General features: G+C 40.7%; 1 protein-coding gene across 1 annotated transcript in view; it reads left to right on the top strand.

Annotated features, from left to right (window-relative positions):
* The first annotated feature begins 888 nt into the window (after positions 1–888).
* slit3 (slit homolog 3 (Drosophila)) overlaps positions 889–18,097 on the top strand; it is a 197,940-nt gene continuing 180,731 nt past the window's right edge. Inside the window, exons 1-3 of the mRNA XM_028415836.1 lie at positions 889–1,748; positions 13,663–13,734; positions 17,874–17,945. Of these exons, the coding sequence (XP_028271637.1) occupies positions 1,549–1,748; positions 13,663–13,734; positions 17,874–17,945 (344 nt within the window). The 5' untranslated portion in view covers positions 889–1,548. The remainder of the gene's footprint in view (positions 1,749–13,662; positions 13,735–17,873; positions 17,946–18,097) is intronic.

The following is an 18,097-nucleotide window of genomic DNA, read 5'->3' as shown; positions in this document are numbered from 1 at the left end:
TACATACATTATTTATTATCGTTAATCTTATGAACTGGCCACATATCTGCCAGTGGTGGCTCTCCACCTGACAGAAAAAAACAGATGTTTTAATTAGCCCGAGTTCAAGAATGAGAAATTACTCCTGGCATTTGAATATTTATGATCTTCCCACTGTTGATTACAGAATGAGACACTGCTGGAGAAAAAAGCTCTTCAGATTTTTCATATTTGAATGAAAATTTCCCAAATGAATTGGATTAATTTATTGGACAGTGATTTAATTAGGAGTTAAATTATTTTATATGAGCCTGACTGCAGATTGGGGAATCTCCACTTTTAGATTCTGTATTCTGTTCTACCAATAGAGGGCAGCAGCACTACTGAAACTTGCTGAACTCTTGATAGTTGTATCTGCCCTGGGCTGCACAGTTTGCCATCACAGGAAGAAATTTGACAAAATATTAATGTAGTCAGTTAATAAGTGTAAGATGAGCATGCTTTTTTCAACTTTTATCGATTTAAAAAATCAAAAGTTGTAAGACTTTTTTTCATCTTATTTGCCAACATCATAAAAGATCAATTTAATTACTTTCTGACTGGTGTGTCAGACAGCATTTATATGTCATCTGCTTGTTGTTAAATCATTTATCAGTTGACACACACTTACAGACTCCCTGGGAATGATGCATTGGAGATATGGCTTAAATAAGACATGCCTCAAAAACCAACATATGAACGCAAAGTAGATCATTAAGTTGATAAATGGGCCATGACAAAAGGAAGAGTGGCTGGGAAATTAGCAAAAATATGTCCACAGCTACCGTGGACTGAGTGTAGAGAGCTTTGTGGGAAAGTAGACTCGTTTCAGCAGGGAGTGTTTCAGGGGAAGATAAGGGACGAGTGAAAGTTTGGAGCTCTCTCTCACTCTCTTTGCTGGTGACATCAACACAGACGAAGAGACACAGAGAGGGAGGGAGACAGAGAGAGAGAGAGAGAGAGAGAGGGAGAGAGGATTTTGGGGGAAACCTAAATACAAATCTGTCTGCTTCTCTCACTCTCACAACCTCCAGGCGTACCAGTCTGTGTTGCGCCTCAGCTCTCAACTTTTTTTTCTTCTTCTTCTGATTACAACTCTACAGCAACTCTCACTTTTTATTCCCTGGCAGCGGAGGGATGTTCCCTGGAAGGAGGTTACACCCCATCTGAGCATTCTCACCTTGGAAAGTTTTTGCTGATAAGAGTTTGTGAATGGGGAGCGTTTGGGGAGACTTTTACGCATCGAGCTGTGTGACGCGTGGTTAGGTGTTTTAGAAGTTTTCTCGCGTGTCACAGCTGAATCCTCATTTTCTTTCTTTTCTTCAATGGCTAGAGGAGGTTTTAAAGAGACTCTGACTGATCGAGTCTCTGGGGAGAAAGTTTGTTGAACGAGCGAACTTAATTTAATTTCGGCTACATTTTTTTTTCAGCTGCCTCTGTTGAACTTTTTTTTTAGGATCCTCCACTTTCACAACATCTATTTTTCTTTCCCGTGGATTTTCAGTTAACTTTGGTTGGAAATTCTTTTACATGAAGATGATGCCTCTGACCGGGCCGGAGAAGCGCACCGCGCTCTGCCGGGTTTGGGCTCTGATTGTCGCTTTGCTGGTGTGCGCTGCACCGGTGGATGGATGTCCACATAAGTGTAGCTGCTCCGGGTCGCATGTGGACTGCCAGGGTCTAGGTTTGAAGACTGTGCCCAAAGGAATACCGAGGAATGCCGAGCGCCTGTAAGTGCAATTACATTACAATTAAAAGGAATCAAACTGCGCTCCCATCATCGCCACGACCTTTCCGTGCGCGCTCTGTCCCTCTGCATCACTCTTGTGTGCATGATAAACCTGATTTACAGTATTTTCAAAGGAAAAAGTGAAGAAAAAAATCAAACTTAGTTAAAGTTCTGTAACATATAGTGGCAGCATGTATTGTCTTCATCACTTTATCACTTATCACTGTCTTCATCACAATTTAACTTTGTAAATCACTGGTTTTCTCAAGCGTCAGGATCATAATTCATTTTAAACATTCATTCAATAGGGTTTTGTCTTGTCTGGCTGGTTAGATCTTGAGGTCTTCAACAAAATTATATATAAAAAAACTTTATAGAAAATGGATAAAGTAATTTAGGGTGGATTCTGGGTGATAGTGTCATTTAAGGCTGATAAAGTAGTTTATATTCATATATATATTTGCAGCTGTTTACACACTTAATAGAAAATGTACACAAAGTTGCCCTGAAAAATCAGCAGTGACCCCAATGAATGGAAGCAGTTAAGGAAACTGTCCTGAAGTGGTTTTTGTGGAGTTGGTCTTTAAACAGTCCATAACAAAAGGTGAGAAGAGCTACTTAAAACTCTTTAAATTCCTGCACCATCCCTTAGGGGTGAGATTTTCCAGTGTTTTTCACAGGTTCCTAAAACTGGGTTAGATCCTCAGTGATCTGTGTAAAATAACGTTTAATAATAAAAAGAGAGAAGTTTCTTTTCCTCAAACTTGTTAGCTTAAAATGAAATTCATTCCTGAGCCAGAGACAGACCCCCTGACAGGCGCTGCTGCCACCTCTAGACTGAATCTTGACACGTATACACCAGCGCAGGAACACACATGCACTCACAAACACACACCTTTGCTGTTAAGGTATGGAAGTGATTATGCATGATAACGAAGCAGCCTAAAGCCCCGCGGGGGATCAACAACAGACCTAACCCTGAGACAACAAACACAATCAGTAGGCTGCAGAAGAAAGTGGGGGGTCTTGTTTGTAGATATGAGTGTGTGGATGTGGGGGGTACTAGTGAATATGAACATATGATTAGCATGTATGTACTTTTATGGGCGGTTTACATGTAATAGTTCTGTGTCTGCGTGTTTGTGCTGACTTGTGTGATTGTGTTTTTTTTTTGCATGCATGTGTGCAAATGTGAACAGTCTACCCCTTCCCTCTTACATCCCATCGCGCTGCTGTGACCTCCAAGGACCTGTTGGCTTTTACACGACAATCCCCTGAAGACATTTACACCCAAGGAAAATAAATAATTAGAGCGGCTTGTGATGGGGAGGTGGGATAAGGGGGTCCTCCGCCTCTCGCCCGGTCCCCAGGGTAGAATATTTGGGGTAACAGCACCCCCTCCCTCTCCCTTCAGTCCAGAAACTATGTGTTTATGTTTCCCTGATTTATCCAGGTCAGTGTTTCAGATGTGACTTTGGCCAAGAGTTGCTCTTTTCCTCCCTCTTTCCCTCCCTCTTCGCCTGCCTTCATCTCTCTTTCCTTCTGCAGATATATTTTAGGGAGTCAGAGATGGGAAACATTAAAATAGATGAGATTCCAGTTCTAAAGGTTGCGGCAGATGGGAAACTTTTTAAGAAAGATAGATGAGCATTATTGTCCTGAGCAAGGCTTTGGATTTGACAGCTGGGATAAAGTCCATGAGGACAACAGATACTCATAACACATTCGCCAAATTTGTTACCTTTGGATTAAAGTAAAAATCAACACTTATTTGCAGAAAAGACACAAATATGTTTAAGTGCAATAAGTCTTGATTTAAGAAGTTTCCTGACCGTAGGGCATTCCTGACAGTAATGCAATGTTCCAGTGTTGATGCAACTGTCTGGACATTGGCATGCATCTGTTTAGCTAACTAGTGCACAAAACACACACCAAACTGTCCAAGATTGTTCAGAAAAGTCACAAGTTTGAAAGTCACATTAGGTTTTTGCAGTAATCACAAAACCTATGTATGCTACTCCACTGCCATAAAGAAGATCTGTAAGCAGCTGTATCACTGTGAAAAATTGCAGGGAGCTTGCAGTTTGCACTTCTGTTCCAGCTGCGTTGTTTGCGCGTGTCTCAGTGAAATGCTGATTGATACTCAAACTAACACAGCAAATGTTTCTTGGCTCATCATTCCGAAAGCGACAGAGAGAAATTCACAGAGACGAGTCCAATAGTCGTCACACCACACCAGTACAATACGCAGCAAAACCACAAGACATGTGGCCTCTCAATACGGGACAGGGCTCTCTCCGCTTATCTCGAGTGGAAAATCTTTTTCAGCTACTATGTTGCTGCTCCCTTTATCACTCTCAAAAGGCACATGTACTGAATCAGACTAATTCAGACAGACTGTGTGAAGGTTACTGAAAACAAATGTAGAAAATCACTGTTAAGTGAGGTAGAAGTATGTGCCATAGGTTGAGGGAAATTGGGTGTGACAAAGAAGCCAAAATACTGGATTCATGATGAAATGCGTTCATGATGTACTGATATATGGCTTAAAATAATTTTTAAGCCATATATAAACTTAAAATAGTTTTTTTATACTGGGCTGCTGAGTATGTAATATGGATAAGGCAAGAAAACCACATGCAAGGTGTTTTAAACTTCACAGTTAGTCCCTCTTTAAGTTTGCATTCAGTTCCCCTCTGCTACATGAGGAAGGAAAGGGTGAGTATGATATTCAGAGCCAGACTCCACCTGTCATAACTACAGAATCCACCCTCTAAAAGCCAAGATTTTTTCTTCACTACTATTAAGGGAGCATTTGGAAAGGTTAACGAGAGAAAAACAGTGGTGGCCTCAACTGTTCACTCAACACATACACAGGCAGCCTTGCAGATTACCTCAGGCCAGTCAATTCCGTAATGTCCTCCTTGGGAAGCCACTTGAGACCTCATTTGCATCTAATTTAAGTGGAGGGTTTTGGGGGGAGGCTTAACAGGCTTAACGAGGCAGGGGCAAAATGAATTGGAAAACAGGGGCGGCTTTTCTCTCTTGGGTTCAGTTCACACCTGCCCTACGGGGGACTGCATAGACATGCATGCAAAAAACACACACAAATGCACACACACCCTGGAGAGTGATTTTTAGAGCTGCGAATTCCAAACTGTTGCTTCTACTGCTGTGAAATGTGAAGGAATGAATGCTGCGAACTCTTGAGGGAGCTTTCAATTGGTTGCAAGCAGGAAAGTTTTTGTGTAAAAAAAATATTCTATGCTTTTTATTATGCATGTCTATGATTGGATCTATATTCTGTCAAAGTGAGTAAGTGTGTGTTGAATGGGTTTCCTTCTGCATGCTGCCTGAGCCAACTTCACATGAACTAATTCAGATTTTAACTGCCCTTTTTCTCTTCCTTTGCTAACAGCACTTTGAGGAAGTTTTGGCAAGTTTTTTACAAGCAGCACCTTCTCTGCTTTCTCCAGCTTTCATTTCCCTACCCAGCTCTTCATCTTGAGTCCAACTCTACAACTACATCTTCCTCTTTTCTCTCTTATTAACTTTATGTTGTTGCCTTTTGCCTTGTTTTCTCTTTTTCTCTGTTGCTTCCTCCTTCAACCACTTTCTCTTTGACCTTCACCTCCCCCTTCAACACACACACACACACACACGCAAAAACGCACACACACCTCCAGTTTGCCAGCAGCATCTCTCCAGTGGAGTTTTCACAGCCCCCATTCCCCCTCAACGTGCCAACCTACCATGGAGCACACAACAGTAGGATCCTGCTGTTTGTGTGTGTGCCTGTGTGTAGAGTGGACACACTTTCCAGCCACTGCTCCTGGGTCTTATCAAAGCTTGGTGTTGATTGGTCAGTGGACGCTGCAACCACCACACCCTCGGCTATGAAATGGCATCTCATGGTGGGACTGGAATTTTGTGTGTGTGTGTGTGTGTGTGTGTGTGATAATTTGGTTCAACCATCTGTGTGCATCTAGCAGACAAGCTAATTTGTGCTGACACATGTCCAATTCCTTAACTTTAGTGTAATTTAACTGATTTAGGAGCAATCTGTAATGACTGAAGTGCTGTGGTGTATGCAGTTTCTGCTTTCAGCTGTGACCTGATGTCATTGCAAATAGCACTGTTTTTGTGTGCTAGCCACACCCAAGAAGTCTGATACTGTAGGCCCAAGATGTATTCCAGTCTTTTTCATAATTCCCATGAATCTCTGCTAACCATGTTTTGTTGGTACTTTGCCAGGTTGTGTGGGAACTGGGGAGCTAATTATTTTGTTTGTGCAGCATCTCTGCATGTGTGTGCTGTTTTGAGAAAAAGTTCAGACAGCACGCATGCTTTGGTAACTGTTGAATAAAAGCCATCATTCAATGAAGAGTGTTCTTTACTGTTATCGTGGGTATGATGGTGATGTAATACATCTGAGGAGCAGCCGAGTGTTATTGCTATAGCAGACAAGTCTAAACTAAGAAGTTAAAACCACAATGAGCTTGCTGTTCTCAAGCAGCCTCTTAATGTCACGCCTATCATCCGTGGCCATCTTGTGGAAACCATTTTCTACTCTTCCAACTATGTTTGATTCAGTTATGGTATGCCAAATGGCACAAGTGAGGGTAACCAATGTTTAGGCTCCAGTTCTAGGTCAGTGGGTGATATTCTCTTCCCTGAGTGTCTCCAGCGTGCGGGCAGATGACCTTTTCTATATTACGACTTTCAGCTTGCCAGACGTGCAGCCAGCTGGCACTGACAGTGGGCACTGCCCTTCTGGGAAACAGAGCAAGCTGGATGCTACATTAATACACTGTATTCACATCACAACACACACATGCAGTCACAAAAGAGGCGCACACTGGAGTACGGTTCTACTACTACTAAGACCTTTACTGGTGTAGGTTATCTGCCTAACCATCTACTAAATCTCAACACAAATTACGACCTACATAGCTTTAATCTTACTTTTATCGTTTTAATAGATTCATTTTGGACACTTTTGGAACACCAAACATGATAATATGAAATGCATACATTTTTCTAGAGGCAGGACTTGTCACCATGTCAAGCTGAAAAAAAGGGTGGTTGAAGGGTGTATTTTAACCTAAAACCAAAATCTTTTCCTAAACTTAATCAAGCGGTTTTGTTGCCAAACCTTAACCAAGCAGCCACTGACAGTGAAAGAAAACAGTGGCATAACACATGGCAGAAAACCTAAAAACTAATGGTCCCTCATGGGAATCTAACATGAGCCTGTGTGACTATATCCTCCATAATCCTCTTCAAACGTTTGTTGTGTGTTTTTGTTGGTGTGTAGGCTAATGGCAACGAGATGTGCAGCAGAAAGTGATTGGTTGTGTTATAATAGTTATAATAGTATAATAATAGGACTAACGTAGCTTTTAGACACATTGATGCGAAATTGTCATCCAGGAAACACAAGAATGACAGTGTGTAAACAAGTGAGTTGTAATGGATATGAACAGTTTGGGTGTTTATTTCACAGTTTACTTTTCTTTTGTAGTAAGTTGAGGTTCAAGGTTAGAAGTCAGATCCCCTTACGTTGCTCTGATTTCTGAGTCTTTATTATTTCAGCAAATAAATAATCAAGCAATGCACTACATAAAAGAAAAGATGACAACATGAGTGGTTTTCTTTTGATGTATCAATGTGTGTCTAAAAGCCATTTGATGCAAAAGGTAGGCTACTAGGAAAAATATTGTAAGTGTTAAAGTCAAAAAATGCTCCTTAAAAATATAGGACCTATACATGAGGCACATATAGAAGACATTAGCATGCAGCCACACACATACAGTGCACACTCATCTTCAAATACAGGCACGTTTTTGCTGGAGTTAACATGCAATTGGTTGTAGATGGAAACTTTGACTTATAATGAGAGAGAGAGTCTGTGTCACATAGAAACAAGCTCAAGTCACGAATGACCTTCTGTGACTTTCTGCTGAAACAGAAGTCCTCAGATCGGAGGACTTCAGTGTGTGTGTGTGTGTGTGTGCAGTACGCTTGATGTCTGATGTTAACTAGTAATGCCACTGTTTTGTTAGGCCACTGTCACCAAAGCAACACATTATATTCCTACTGCAGGGACTTGATTTTCTCAGTGTGGGTTTCAATGTGTGCTTTTTTTTTGTATACCTGTGTGTGTATGCGTGTGCACATATTTGCATTTATTTGTGGGCATGCAGCTGTGAGTGCAGCGTGAGTGTGACTAGCACTATAATTTTAACTGCTCAGCGTAGCCCAATGTGACAGGCTGTTTATGTAAGGCTGGAAGCTTACGGAGAAGCTGGTCACTGCACTCTGTGTGTGTTTCTCCCTCTCCCTGTCCCTCCTGAGCTTCCCCTCTATCATTCACATTTCAGTCTCTCATTCATCTTAACCTCTCTCAATGTCTCAGCCTCTCGTTCACTCATTCTCGTGCTTTTTTTTTTTTTTGCGGACTTGGACCCTGTTGCGGAAGCAGTGGGCCTTGTTCTTGTCAAGTGGCCTCTCAGCAGCCAAATTACCTCTCTACCTCCCCACCCGCCACCCCCATCCCCTACACCATTCACTTACAGTACAGCAGTAATAAATCTAGACAAAAGCAAATGCCGCCTTATAAACTACAGCAAAGACAAGAGCTAACCAAATACAGTGCTGCTTTACAGCCCTTTTGGCTTGCGACTCTGAAAAGAAAGGGATGCTCGCAGGCGTCTCACTAATGTGGTCAAGCCTGCGTGGTTAACAGTGACACCAAGCTTTGAATTTCCTGAGGTCAAGAAGCATTAACATTGAGTTGAGACCATGAGGGAGTGAGAAATACATTATGACAGACAGAAAATAAACCAAAAGATGATGGAACACAGAGAGGAGACACATTACTCCCCTCAATTTTAACAAAATTGAATTGGTTTGCAATATTTAACATGAATGATGTATGAACAAATCATTGAAAAGAGACATAAGAGGAGCCAGGGTGTGATTGAAGTTGAAGGAAAAAGAGGAGAAAACTAAGGGATCATGAGAGTCTTAGTGATCTCATTGTTTCTCTTGTGTTATTTCCTGTTTTATTTTGGTAGTTACACTTCCACTCTTATTTCTTTTCCTTTCTGTCCTGATTTTATACTCACCTGCGTCTTGTTAACCACTCAGTTCTCTGTGTGTTTATAGTCCGTCCCAGCTCCTGAGCAGCAGTGAATCCTGTGGATATTTTATTCTGCCTTCTTGGACTGTAACCTCCAGTTTTTTTATGTCCTGAGTTTTTTTGGACTTGTGCAACCCTTTGTTGCTTTGTGAGTTTTCTTTGAGTTTATGTGATCTTGCTTCAGCTGGACATGAGTCCTGCATTTTGTTGTCTTTGACCATTACTGCTGCAGCAAACCCATGACACCAGGCAAACATCCAAACAACCCATTAATAATGTCCAAAAAAATGTTTTCTTTTGTAAATTCTCTCGTGACTGTGTGTGAAAGATCTCTTTGTAGTCAAGTAAAATATTATGTTTGCTTTTAAGTCAGATTCATTTCACCAAGGCTTAAAGGCTACATGTGAATGTCAGGCAGAAGACATGAGAAGCGCTAGATAAAAAAAGCAATGAGTAGTCAAAAAAGAGATGGTGACAGCATAAGATCACAAGCCTGTTGTTACTCACTTACCCTGATCATGCCCTTTTTTTTTTTAGAAACAAAATGTTGCTGACATCTTTTTATTTCCTTGTACTCGCTTGTTGTCTTTTGCTGTGTGTGTGTGTATGATGTTAATGTCCAGTAAAACCTCTGAGCTCAGCTGTGTAATAGGGGGAGAGTTCAGTACCTATTAGCATCAGTGTGACATAGATTCAAAACAGCAGTAAATGGCTGCACAGGAGACTAAATGTTCCACGAAACTACCTACTTTTTTTTTCTTCCAAAATTCAAGTCTTGTAGACAAATACATGATCTGGTAATGGGAACACGAATCATTCCTTTGGATGCATTCCATAATTATGAGAAGATGTAAAAGAGTGTTCTTTGTTTTCTGCACTGAGTTTTCAGTGGCATTCTGTTGCTGGTGGCTAACTTTTCCATTGATTATTCAAATTTATAGTCTCTGGCATTGAAATAATTGTCCATAGTTTGCTGCATTAGCCAGTTTATCTTTAGCATTGTGTTTAATTTGCTCTTGTTTGGCTCCTAAGCTGCCTTCCATTTTGGTGCTGATTGTTGGGGAAAAAGACTCGGCGTAATTCTGATCCTACTTCTTTTAACCTTCATGTCCACTGAGATTGTACAATTAGTGTGAACAAAAAAAAGTCAGAACATGTGTTGGCAAATGTCATATCTAAACATTTAAAGTGGACAGATTTCAGCTACACCGGGAGCCAGATTTTGAAGCTGCTTGATGCCTGGCCAGCGTCTGGTGACAGACACACTGTGGAGAGTGGAGCTCTGAGGAAAAGGAAGAAGGCAATTAGGATTCCTTGCGTAACTGGGAGATTTAGAGAGCGAAATTGAGCATACCTATCTAAAAAAGAGAGAAGGATGGGAAACAAGAAAGGAGTATTGAGAAAATGACGCGGTGCAAGAGCTTTGTGGAAAATCACATGAGATTAGCACAGGAAGTGAAAGCATTTGGAAACGAAGCGTTGGGATGAAGTACAACAAAGGATGAAAGGAAGATAGAAAGTGGAGGGGGAGAGAAAGAAAGGGATGCAAGGCCAGATGGAGTGAAAAAGTAGAAAGAGGAAATGTTGCATTGTCAGAGACTGATAAAACAGAGAGGAAATTTGTAGTGCTTTGTCATTATTGCATATTGTTGGCCCAGATAGAGGGGGGAAAGGAGGACAAAGGTCAAGAAAACAATAGAGATTTAGAGAGACTGGGACAAGGTGAGAAGGGAAATCCAACTGACCGGACAGCAACCCGACACGTCAAACATTTAAACCCTGATAGTATTTCACAGGTTTACCACAGCGGCAGACGGAGCTCATGGGAGTCATCGGATCTGTCATTTGTTTAACATTCCTCTATTAGTTATTTATCTGTTACTCCTTAGTCTCCTTGGTGTGGCCGACCAACAAAGCTGTGCTGTAAGCACTTACTGCCTCCCACAGTCACCCCCAACACACTCACCATATGTGTGTGTGTGTGTCGTCATCCCACATGGTGCCCACAGCAGCCAGACTAAAAGGTTCACTGATTTCAGTGGTGGAGGGTGAGGTGTGTGAGTCTTTGCTGAATGGCATATCAATTCCTTGAACACCTGCTGTTTGCATTCTTGTCTTATCCCCTCTTCACAAACACACACGCACGCTCTACCTCTGCCTGTAATGGAAACAAGCAGTGGTTTGAGCTTTGGTACTAAAGCCTCTTGTTAGTTGTCTGACAGCCAGCTGGTCAGTTAAATTTGAAGCTGAGTTAAGCTTTACTGCTGGGTGGGGTGGACACCCAAGCTTTAACAGTCCAGGTGCATAACAATTGCTGCCTCACCAGCTTTTTGACATGGAGATCCCCTGTAGATCTAATTTTGGTCTATGAAGTCTTTCCGGTTTAATTAAGCTTGTCTTTTTTTATTGGTTCTTATTTTTCAATCAGGTTAAGAAGGGTTAAGTCTGTCATAATTACTTTGGTGTGAAGTACCCCTACTGGGACTTTGTTTACTTTTTTTTGGTCACATTTTTGGAATTTCTTCCCCCTGTCAGGTAGCACAGTACTACCTTTTTTATTGTATCACAGTTGGTGTGAAGTTAATTCATTTATTTTCACACCACATCTTGTTTTTCTGGCAGCAGCCTCCATTTTTTTTTTAGTTTTTATGTGGCAGTGTTAGATAGAGTGATGATTTTGTGCTTTACCTTGAACTGTATCCTCACCATTTGTTTGAGTGCAGACCGATGGCCCTGGTGAGAGCAGAAGTTTCCACTGTGAACAAGCGAGGAAGAGAGATGGAGATAAGGATGGAGAGATTAGAGGAGGGGGAAAAAAGAGAAGGGTAGGAAAAATGTAGCCAACTGTAAAAGAGTGAAAGATTGAGATAAAAGAGGAGAGATTACAGGCGGAGAGAAAAACAGATGAAGGCGAAGAAAAAGTGTTTAGTCAACTGTGAAACAGTGAAAGATAAGACATAAGAGATTGAAAGAGGGGGAGACACTCTGAAAAGGAGGGAGATTAGACAAAAAGAGGAAAGGAAGGCTGGGAACGGTGGGTGAAGCTGGCTGTGAAGGACTGACATTAGAGAGCAGTGACTGGGGAGAGATTTAAGCTAGATGAGGAGGAAGCATAAAAAGAAATACTGAAAGATTGTAGCCAAATGTAAAGAGATAAAGGGAGAGTGATAGCATGGAGGTAAGACAGGGAGGAGAGGATTGATGGAGGTGAAGCAGTGGGGAACATAAGTTTTCAGATTGGATGCAGCCACAGCATCACTCAGAAGTGAGCAGATAGTTGGAAACAGTTTTCTTCATCATTGAAAAAGAAGTTAAAAAACATGAATCAATTCTGTATGGGGTTTTTCCACCACATTCAAGAAGGCTTTCCAAAGAACTGAACACAGCAGCACCCAGTCTCGATGATGGTGAAGCAGCTTTCTGTCAAAAATTTATGTGGCAAGATATGGAACTTAGCATTATGTTGCTTTCAAATTCTTGGCTCACTTTAGGAGTGTTTATTTATGAGTTAGACCACATAAAATGTTATAAATATGTCTTTATTCTTGTCAGTTTGACAAACAGCAATTTCAGTTGGCATGCACCTCAACTAGGTCCAATGCATGTCCTGACATATCGTAAAAAACCTGCAGTAAAAATGTATATTTTTTAGGAACGGTTTGAGGGAAAGCCAGTCTGGGATGATGGTCTGTGAGCTTATTCGTTATTGCTTATGATTCAGGCCAGCTTTCCTTCAATTCCTCTGCTGTATCTTTGCTCAGAGTTGATGCTAGGGCCATCATTTCAGGTGAGGTACTGAAAATATAATTCTGAGCCATAGTGGACCCTGGTCCCCCAGTCTGGGTTTTTGGGAAGCTCTGGTCTGGGCCACGCCAGCCCTCCCTGTTTCAGGCTGGGGTATGGCTCTTATTAGTGTCCCTGCCATGGCAGCTTGGGGAAACCTTTTGAAACCTAATATGGTCTTAAATCAGATTTATAAATGTTTAGGTGTATTATGAAAAACACACACGTTGACTGCCTTGGCAAAACCAGATCCTGTTTATGTGTGTATAAGAGTGAGCGAAAGCTTTTGGAGAGTTTTGTCTGTGAAATAAGAGAAAAAAACGGTGTGTGTTGTTTGTCTATGCCCTCTGTATGTGTGTGTGTTTTTTTTCCTTGCCCTAATTCCACCAGTGCGACAGCGTTTCAATAAACAGCATACCCGTCGAAGGGAACACACACACACACGCTCAGCTGGTCAGTTCATATTGCAGTATGTATACATTGTGCACCCATAGTTAAAACAGATTGAATGACAGCCAGGAAACATGATAAGCTTTTAAACTGTGATGTCGGAAAGAGAAAATAATTTCATCCCACTTTTTATTTTCCCTTTTTTTCCTGGAAAATTAGCTTCTTAATCATTCACAGCAGCAGGAAGCCTACGTGTGCAGAATTCCTCCTGGTGCCTGTACAGTAGGACTGTTTGTGTGTTTTGGTTGCTGTTTGTTTGTATGTGTGTGCTTGTATGTATGTATGTGTGTGGGCTCATAATGCTGTGGGGCATTCTCACGCTCTGTCCTACTGCCACATTCACAAATTTGGCAAGAACACACAGAGACACACACACAAATGCAGACAAACACATCAACACGAGTGAATGCTGTATGCCTTTTTAACAAAACAAATAAAGAAAATAAAGAAAAACAATAAAGAAACCATATGCTTTCAAGATTTCAGTAAGTTCACACTGTGTAACTCAGATTTGTAACCTCTTTGTTTCTATCCTTAGGGATTTGAACAAAAACAACATCACCAGAATCACCAAAGTGGACTTCTCTGGCTTAAAGAACCTCAGGATTCTGTAAGTTTGTGTCTTCTTTCAGTAAAGTGTCTGTTGCTACACTAAAGATTGTGCTGTCAAGTTGTATTAATGTGGTTTTCTTCACTTAAACCTTGATATCATGCTACTCCTAAAAATATTAAGTGCATAAGTGTTCTCACACTGACAAGTATAGCAACATGCAGTGTGCAATCAACAACAAAAGTTGTGAAACACAATGCACTTCTCAACCTTGATGGTCGTTATCTTGGCAACATAGCACAAGGGGAGGGTCCAAACTTGTGAAAATGAAGGTCAGTGCAGCTGTTGTGGATGGAATGATATACAGTGCTTCTTTAATTATAAGAACATCTATATTTGAATTAAAAAGTGAAACCGCATTAATTACTTGCTTCACTTCACAAGGATACAAGGCAGATCCTTAAAAAATGATTTTGGAAAATATAAGATAGGTACTGCAAGGAATTGCTTAGATTTTGGTATGAGGCTGGATCTAGCTAGCACAGTAATAGCAGGTCTGCCTATTCCCCTTTGTCTTTATTCTGTTTGTGTGACCTATATCTGTGTCTTTACAAGGAATCCCATTAACCAAAAAAACTGCCATGCTGGAGCAATTAAGCAAATGCTATATTTACCTAATGGGGCCTGTATATAGCTATAGGGGAAACAACTCTGTGTAAAATAAAGTTTCCCATCCTAATGAAGCCTTTCAGGGCAGGGGAGAATGTAAGTGTCCTATCCAAGGAGTTGCATTTCGCAATTACTGGATATTTACAAGGTTAAATAATAGAGTAATTGTAAGCTGACGTGCCAGTAACAAGCAGCAAGACTCCTCTTTATTGAGCAAGCAACATGACAAGATGTTGAACTGATGATAACCCTTAGAGTAACCGAGTTTATGAACAGCTCAGCGAGGAACCGAGTCACTGTTTATTTAAAACTGTACAGGGAATGATAATGTGATATAAAGGTCACCACTGGCTCACATGTGTCTGTGAATAAAAGATAGGGAATGCAGGAGTTCTGGGACATCCAGAGATACCAGAACAGTTCGAACAGTTGAGTCTGTATGCCTCGTGTGCAATATTTATCGACAGGGCAAAACATTCATGCTGAAATTATTGCTGATGTTGCAATTCCTTGTGTGGCTTGTCATATCTAAATGTCTGTCAAGTGTGACTGCTCATCTTCTCTCAGTTGTCCTAATTCAAAGGCTTTTTCCTCAAGTGGCTTAAATGCTGTGTGTGTGTGTGTGTGTGTGAGGGCTTTAATAACTATAATCACTGTTGGCTGCTTCCCTCCTTTTTCTGTTTTAACCAGACGTTAGATAAAAATACACTCCCAGTACAAACTGAGTGGAAATGAATTTGTGCCTGTGTGTGTTTGCATTTGTAAGCGCATTTATTTAACCATAACCATATATGTAAAGACCATATTTGTGTTTCAGCAAAGTGGAGAGAAAAAAAAAGGAAAGCTTAAAGTTTTCACTCTGTATGTGTGACAGGGTAAAAAGAGAGAAAGAGTGTGTGTCTGTGTGTGTTTGTGTGGTAGGCTAGCAGCTTATTTCATGTGGTTTCCCCACTCTAAATCTCTTAAAGAAATTTGGAGGAGATAGCATCTCTCACACACACACACACACTTTCTCTCTTCTCACCCAGCCTTCTGTTTGTGTAAGAACAGCATACATGCTAACCTTTACCCTTATCTTTAGTCAAATGGGTACTGTGGCTACCTGACCCCTGTCTCACTTGCACACACACATAGTACACCTACACATGCACACACACACACACACCAGTATCTAGTTCTGCATTTCCTGGTCATTTTAGCCATACATGCCTCCCAATGGGAAAAGATTGCAGGTAGTTATATGTTTCTTACTTTCTTCTCAGGGTAAACTGTGGGGAAAAAGTCAGATTTCTAAACACACAACAGAGTTATAAGTGATAATTTGTCCTGTAGAAACACTTTACATGTAATGTAACTTCTGCTGAATATGTCTAAATGCTGTTTATGCTGAATCAACTTCATCAAAGGGAGTGAAAATATTTATTACTGACTTCATAAAAGCACCTAAATTAGACTGCTTCTGCTGTCTTTCTATTTTTTACCACAACATGTAATCCTATCCATTTGTCTGAATTTTTAATCAATTTGTGCAGTCACACACGTTATGCAGGCAGTGTGTGCACACTGCCTGCATAACGCTTAGTGTAATATCTTTGGCAGCCCCTCTTCACAAGATCTCTTCCAGATTGTGGCGAAATCGAGTAATTCCAAACAAATTTAGATGTAGGTGAAAACTTGTGCTTGATATTGAACAGTTGGCTGTGGAAAGTGAATGTGGTTTCACCCATTGTGTGTAAACAAGAAGTGAAGTTAATGTCCCCCGAAGTGTTTTCCTTCAGAGGCCAAGTTCTGGCAGTTTGCTGTAAGGTAGCGTGACATCATTGTGCTTTTTTGTAGTGGTTGCTAAGACTTTCTAATATGCTCGAATGAAAGGGTTATTAGACACCAGTCCCCACACACATGAATTCAATACTTGTTTGCTCTTTCTTCTCCATCTCTCTGTGGATGACTTAATGCCTGATACAGACCAATATAAAAACAATACCTCATCTGAGCAATATGCCAGCATAGACTCCCCGCACCATGTGTTTGGCTTAACATCCGCTGCCTTTCTAAACTTCATTCAATAAATCAGCATGTGGCTGATCGCTCATTTGGACAAATAAAGTTTGATCGTTTTTCAAAATTATGTTTTGATTTAGCTTTCCCTGGAGTTTACAGCTTTTCTATTAGAACAGGGAAAATGCAGCGGGGATGAACACACAGGATTCCTCTTGACTGGACTGTAATTCATGACTGATGCTAGAGTCAGAAGGGTGTATATGTTTATGTGGAAATCCTGCTACCAGTACATACCTCCTTAAGTAGATTTATGCTTAAACATATTCACACACTGACATCTGACATTGCTTATTAGTACTGGGTGTGCACATCTTTTCACCTGTCAATCTCTGTTTGCCTTTGTTAGGTAAGAGACCCGGTGGTTTTCTGTTAGATATGTTTGCATTTCAGTGTGTACAAACTGGTTCAAAAATTCTGGATACATACAAGGAATGATTGATAGGTTTCTGCTCAGGATAAAGTGAGTGATAAATCTTGTTATCGCTCACACAAGTGCACGTTTCAGTGTGAGTCTTGCACATATGCATGTGTGTTTATGTAATGAGTCAGTAGACAGGCATTGGATTAATGGTTGTAGTACAGCTGCATGTCTAAACATTTTTCTTTGAAAGAATATTTAAAGCAGGGTCACGCCAAAACAATCGCCAAAAGTCCACATGGTGGGCCAGACAGTGTCTTTCTTTGTACAGCTTCTTTAGACTGCGTTGGCTCTTTTTATAATATGTCTTTTACTCAATCTATCTTGTCATTTGGACTGTTTTTTTTGCATCTCACTTGCCTTGTGTTTTTTTTTCTTGACTTTTTTTTCATCTTCTCTTACTTTGCCTCACATCAACTACTTTTTTTTCATTTGATTTCCTCCTCCCTCTCAGGAGATGTCACTCTTAACATCCTCAGACAGAAAATATAAACACACATATCAGTGAAGATGTTCTCCTCTCCCTCTCTTCTGTCCCATCTGGAAAACCTTAGTTTGCCCGCTAAAACATGACAAAACATACAGTGCATGGAAAGGGTAAAAGAAATATGTGTTACATTGGGAGTACCACTCAAAGGACAGGCAGAGAAAAATAGAGATGGTATCCAGTGAAGAATGGAACAGGGATGGGTTGCTAATTGTTTGTTTTGGCACACTGTCATTTGAAAAACTTACGAAATGTTGCCAAACCTAAACTTCTGCTTCACTCCAGATTCATTTGTTCACAGCACCGATTGCTTGTTTATACAACCAGGTTTTAAAAAGTGGAAGTGTCTCTTGTTGTTTGCACTTGCCAGAAGATGAAATTTATCTGCTGTTTCTGGCTGTGGATAGATCCTTGTGTAAAGTTATGCATTTAAAGACTGAGATTAATTCTTATTGCTTACTATATCACTTTTTCTCCCCATGAAGAGTCTGCTTTTATTGCTTTTGAATTTTGCTTTTCAAAATAAGGATGAGTAACTACAGCTGCTGTGTTTCTCTTCTGTAGTCATCTGGAGGACAACCAAATCAGTGTTATCGAGAGAGGAGCCTTCCAAGACCTGAGGCTGCTGGAGAGACTGTAAGTCACCTTCTTATTGTTTTACCTGTGGTGTGTGTGTCAAAAAGAGAGCAAGCTGCTGACAACCTTAGGTATTTAGGCCCGTGAAGACTACACACAGACAAAATATGCATGGACATTTCCAAAGACAAACTCTCACACAGAGGGTACTG

This window comes from Parambassis ranga, chromosome 10 (genome assembly GCF_900634625.1).
Source record: "Parambassis ranga chromosome 10, fParRan2.1, whole genome shotgun sequence".
In the NCBI taxonomy this organism is placed as follows: Eukaryota; Metazoa; Chordata; class Actinopteri; family Ambassidae; genus Parambassis; species Parambassis ranga.
Note: the sequence above shows the minus strand (reverse complement) of the source record. Positions and strands in the feature narration are given on the sequence as shown.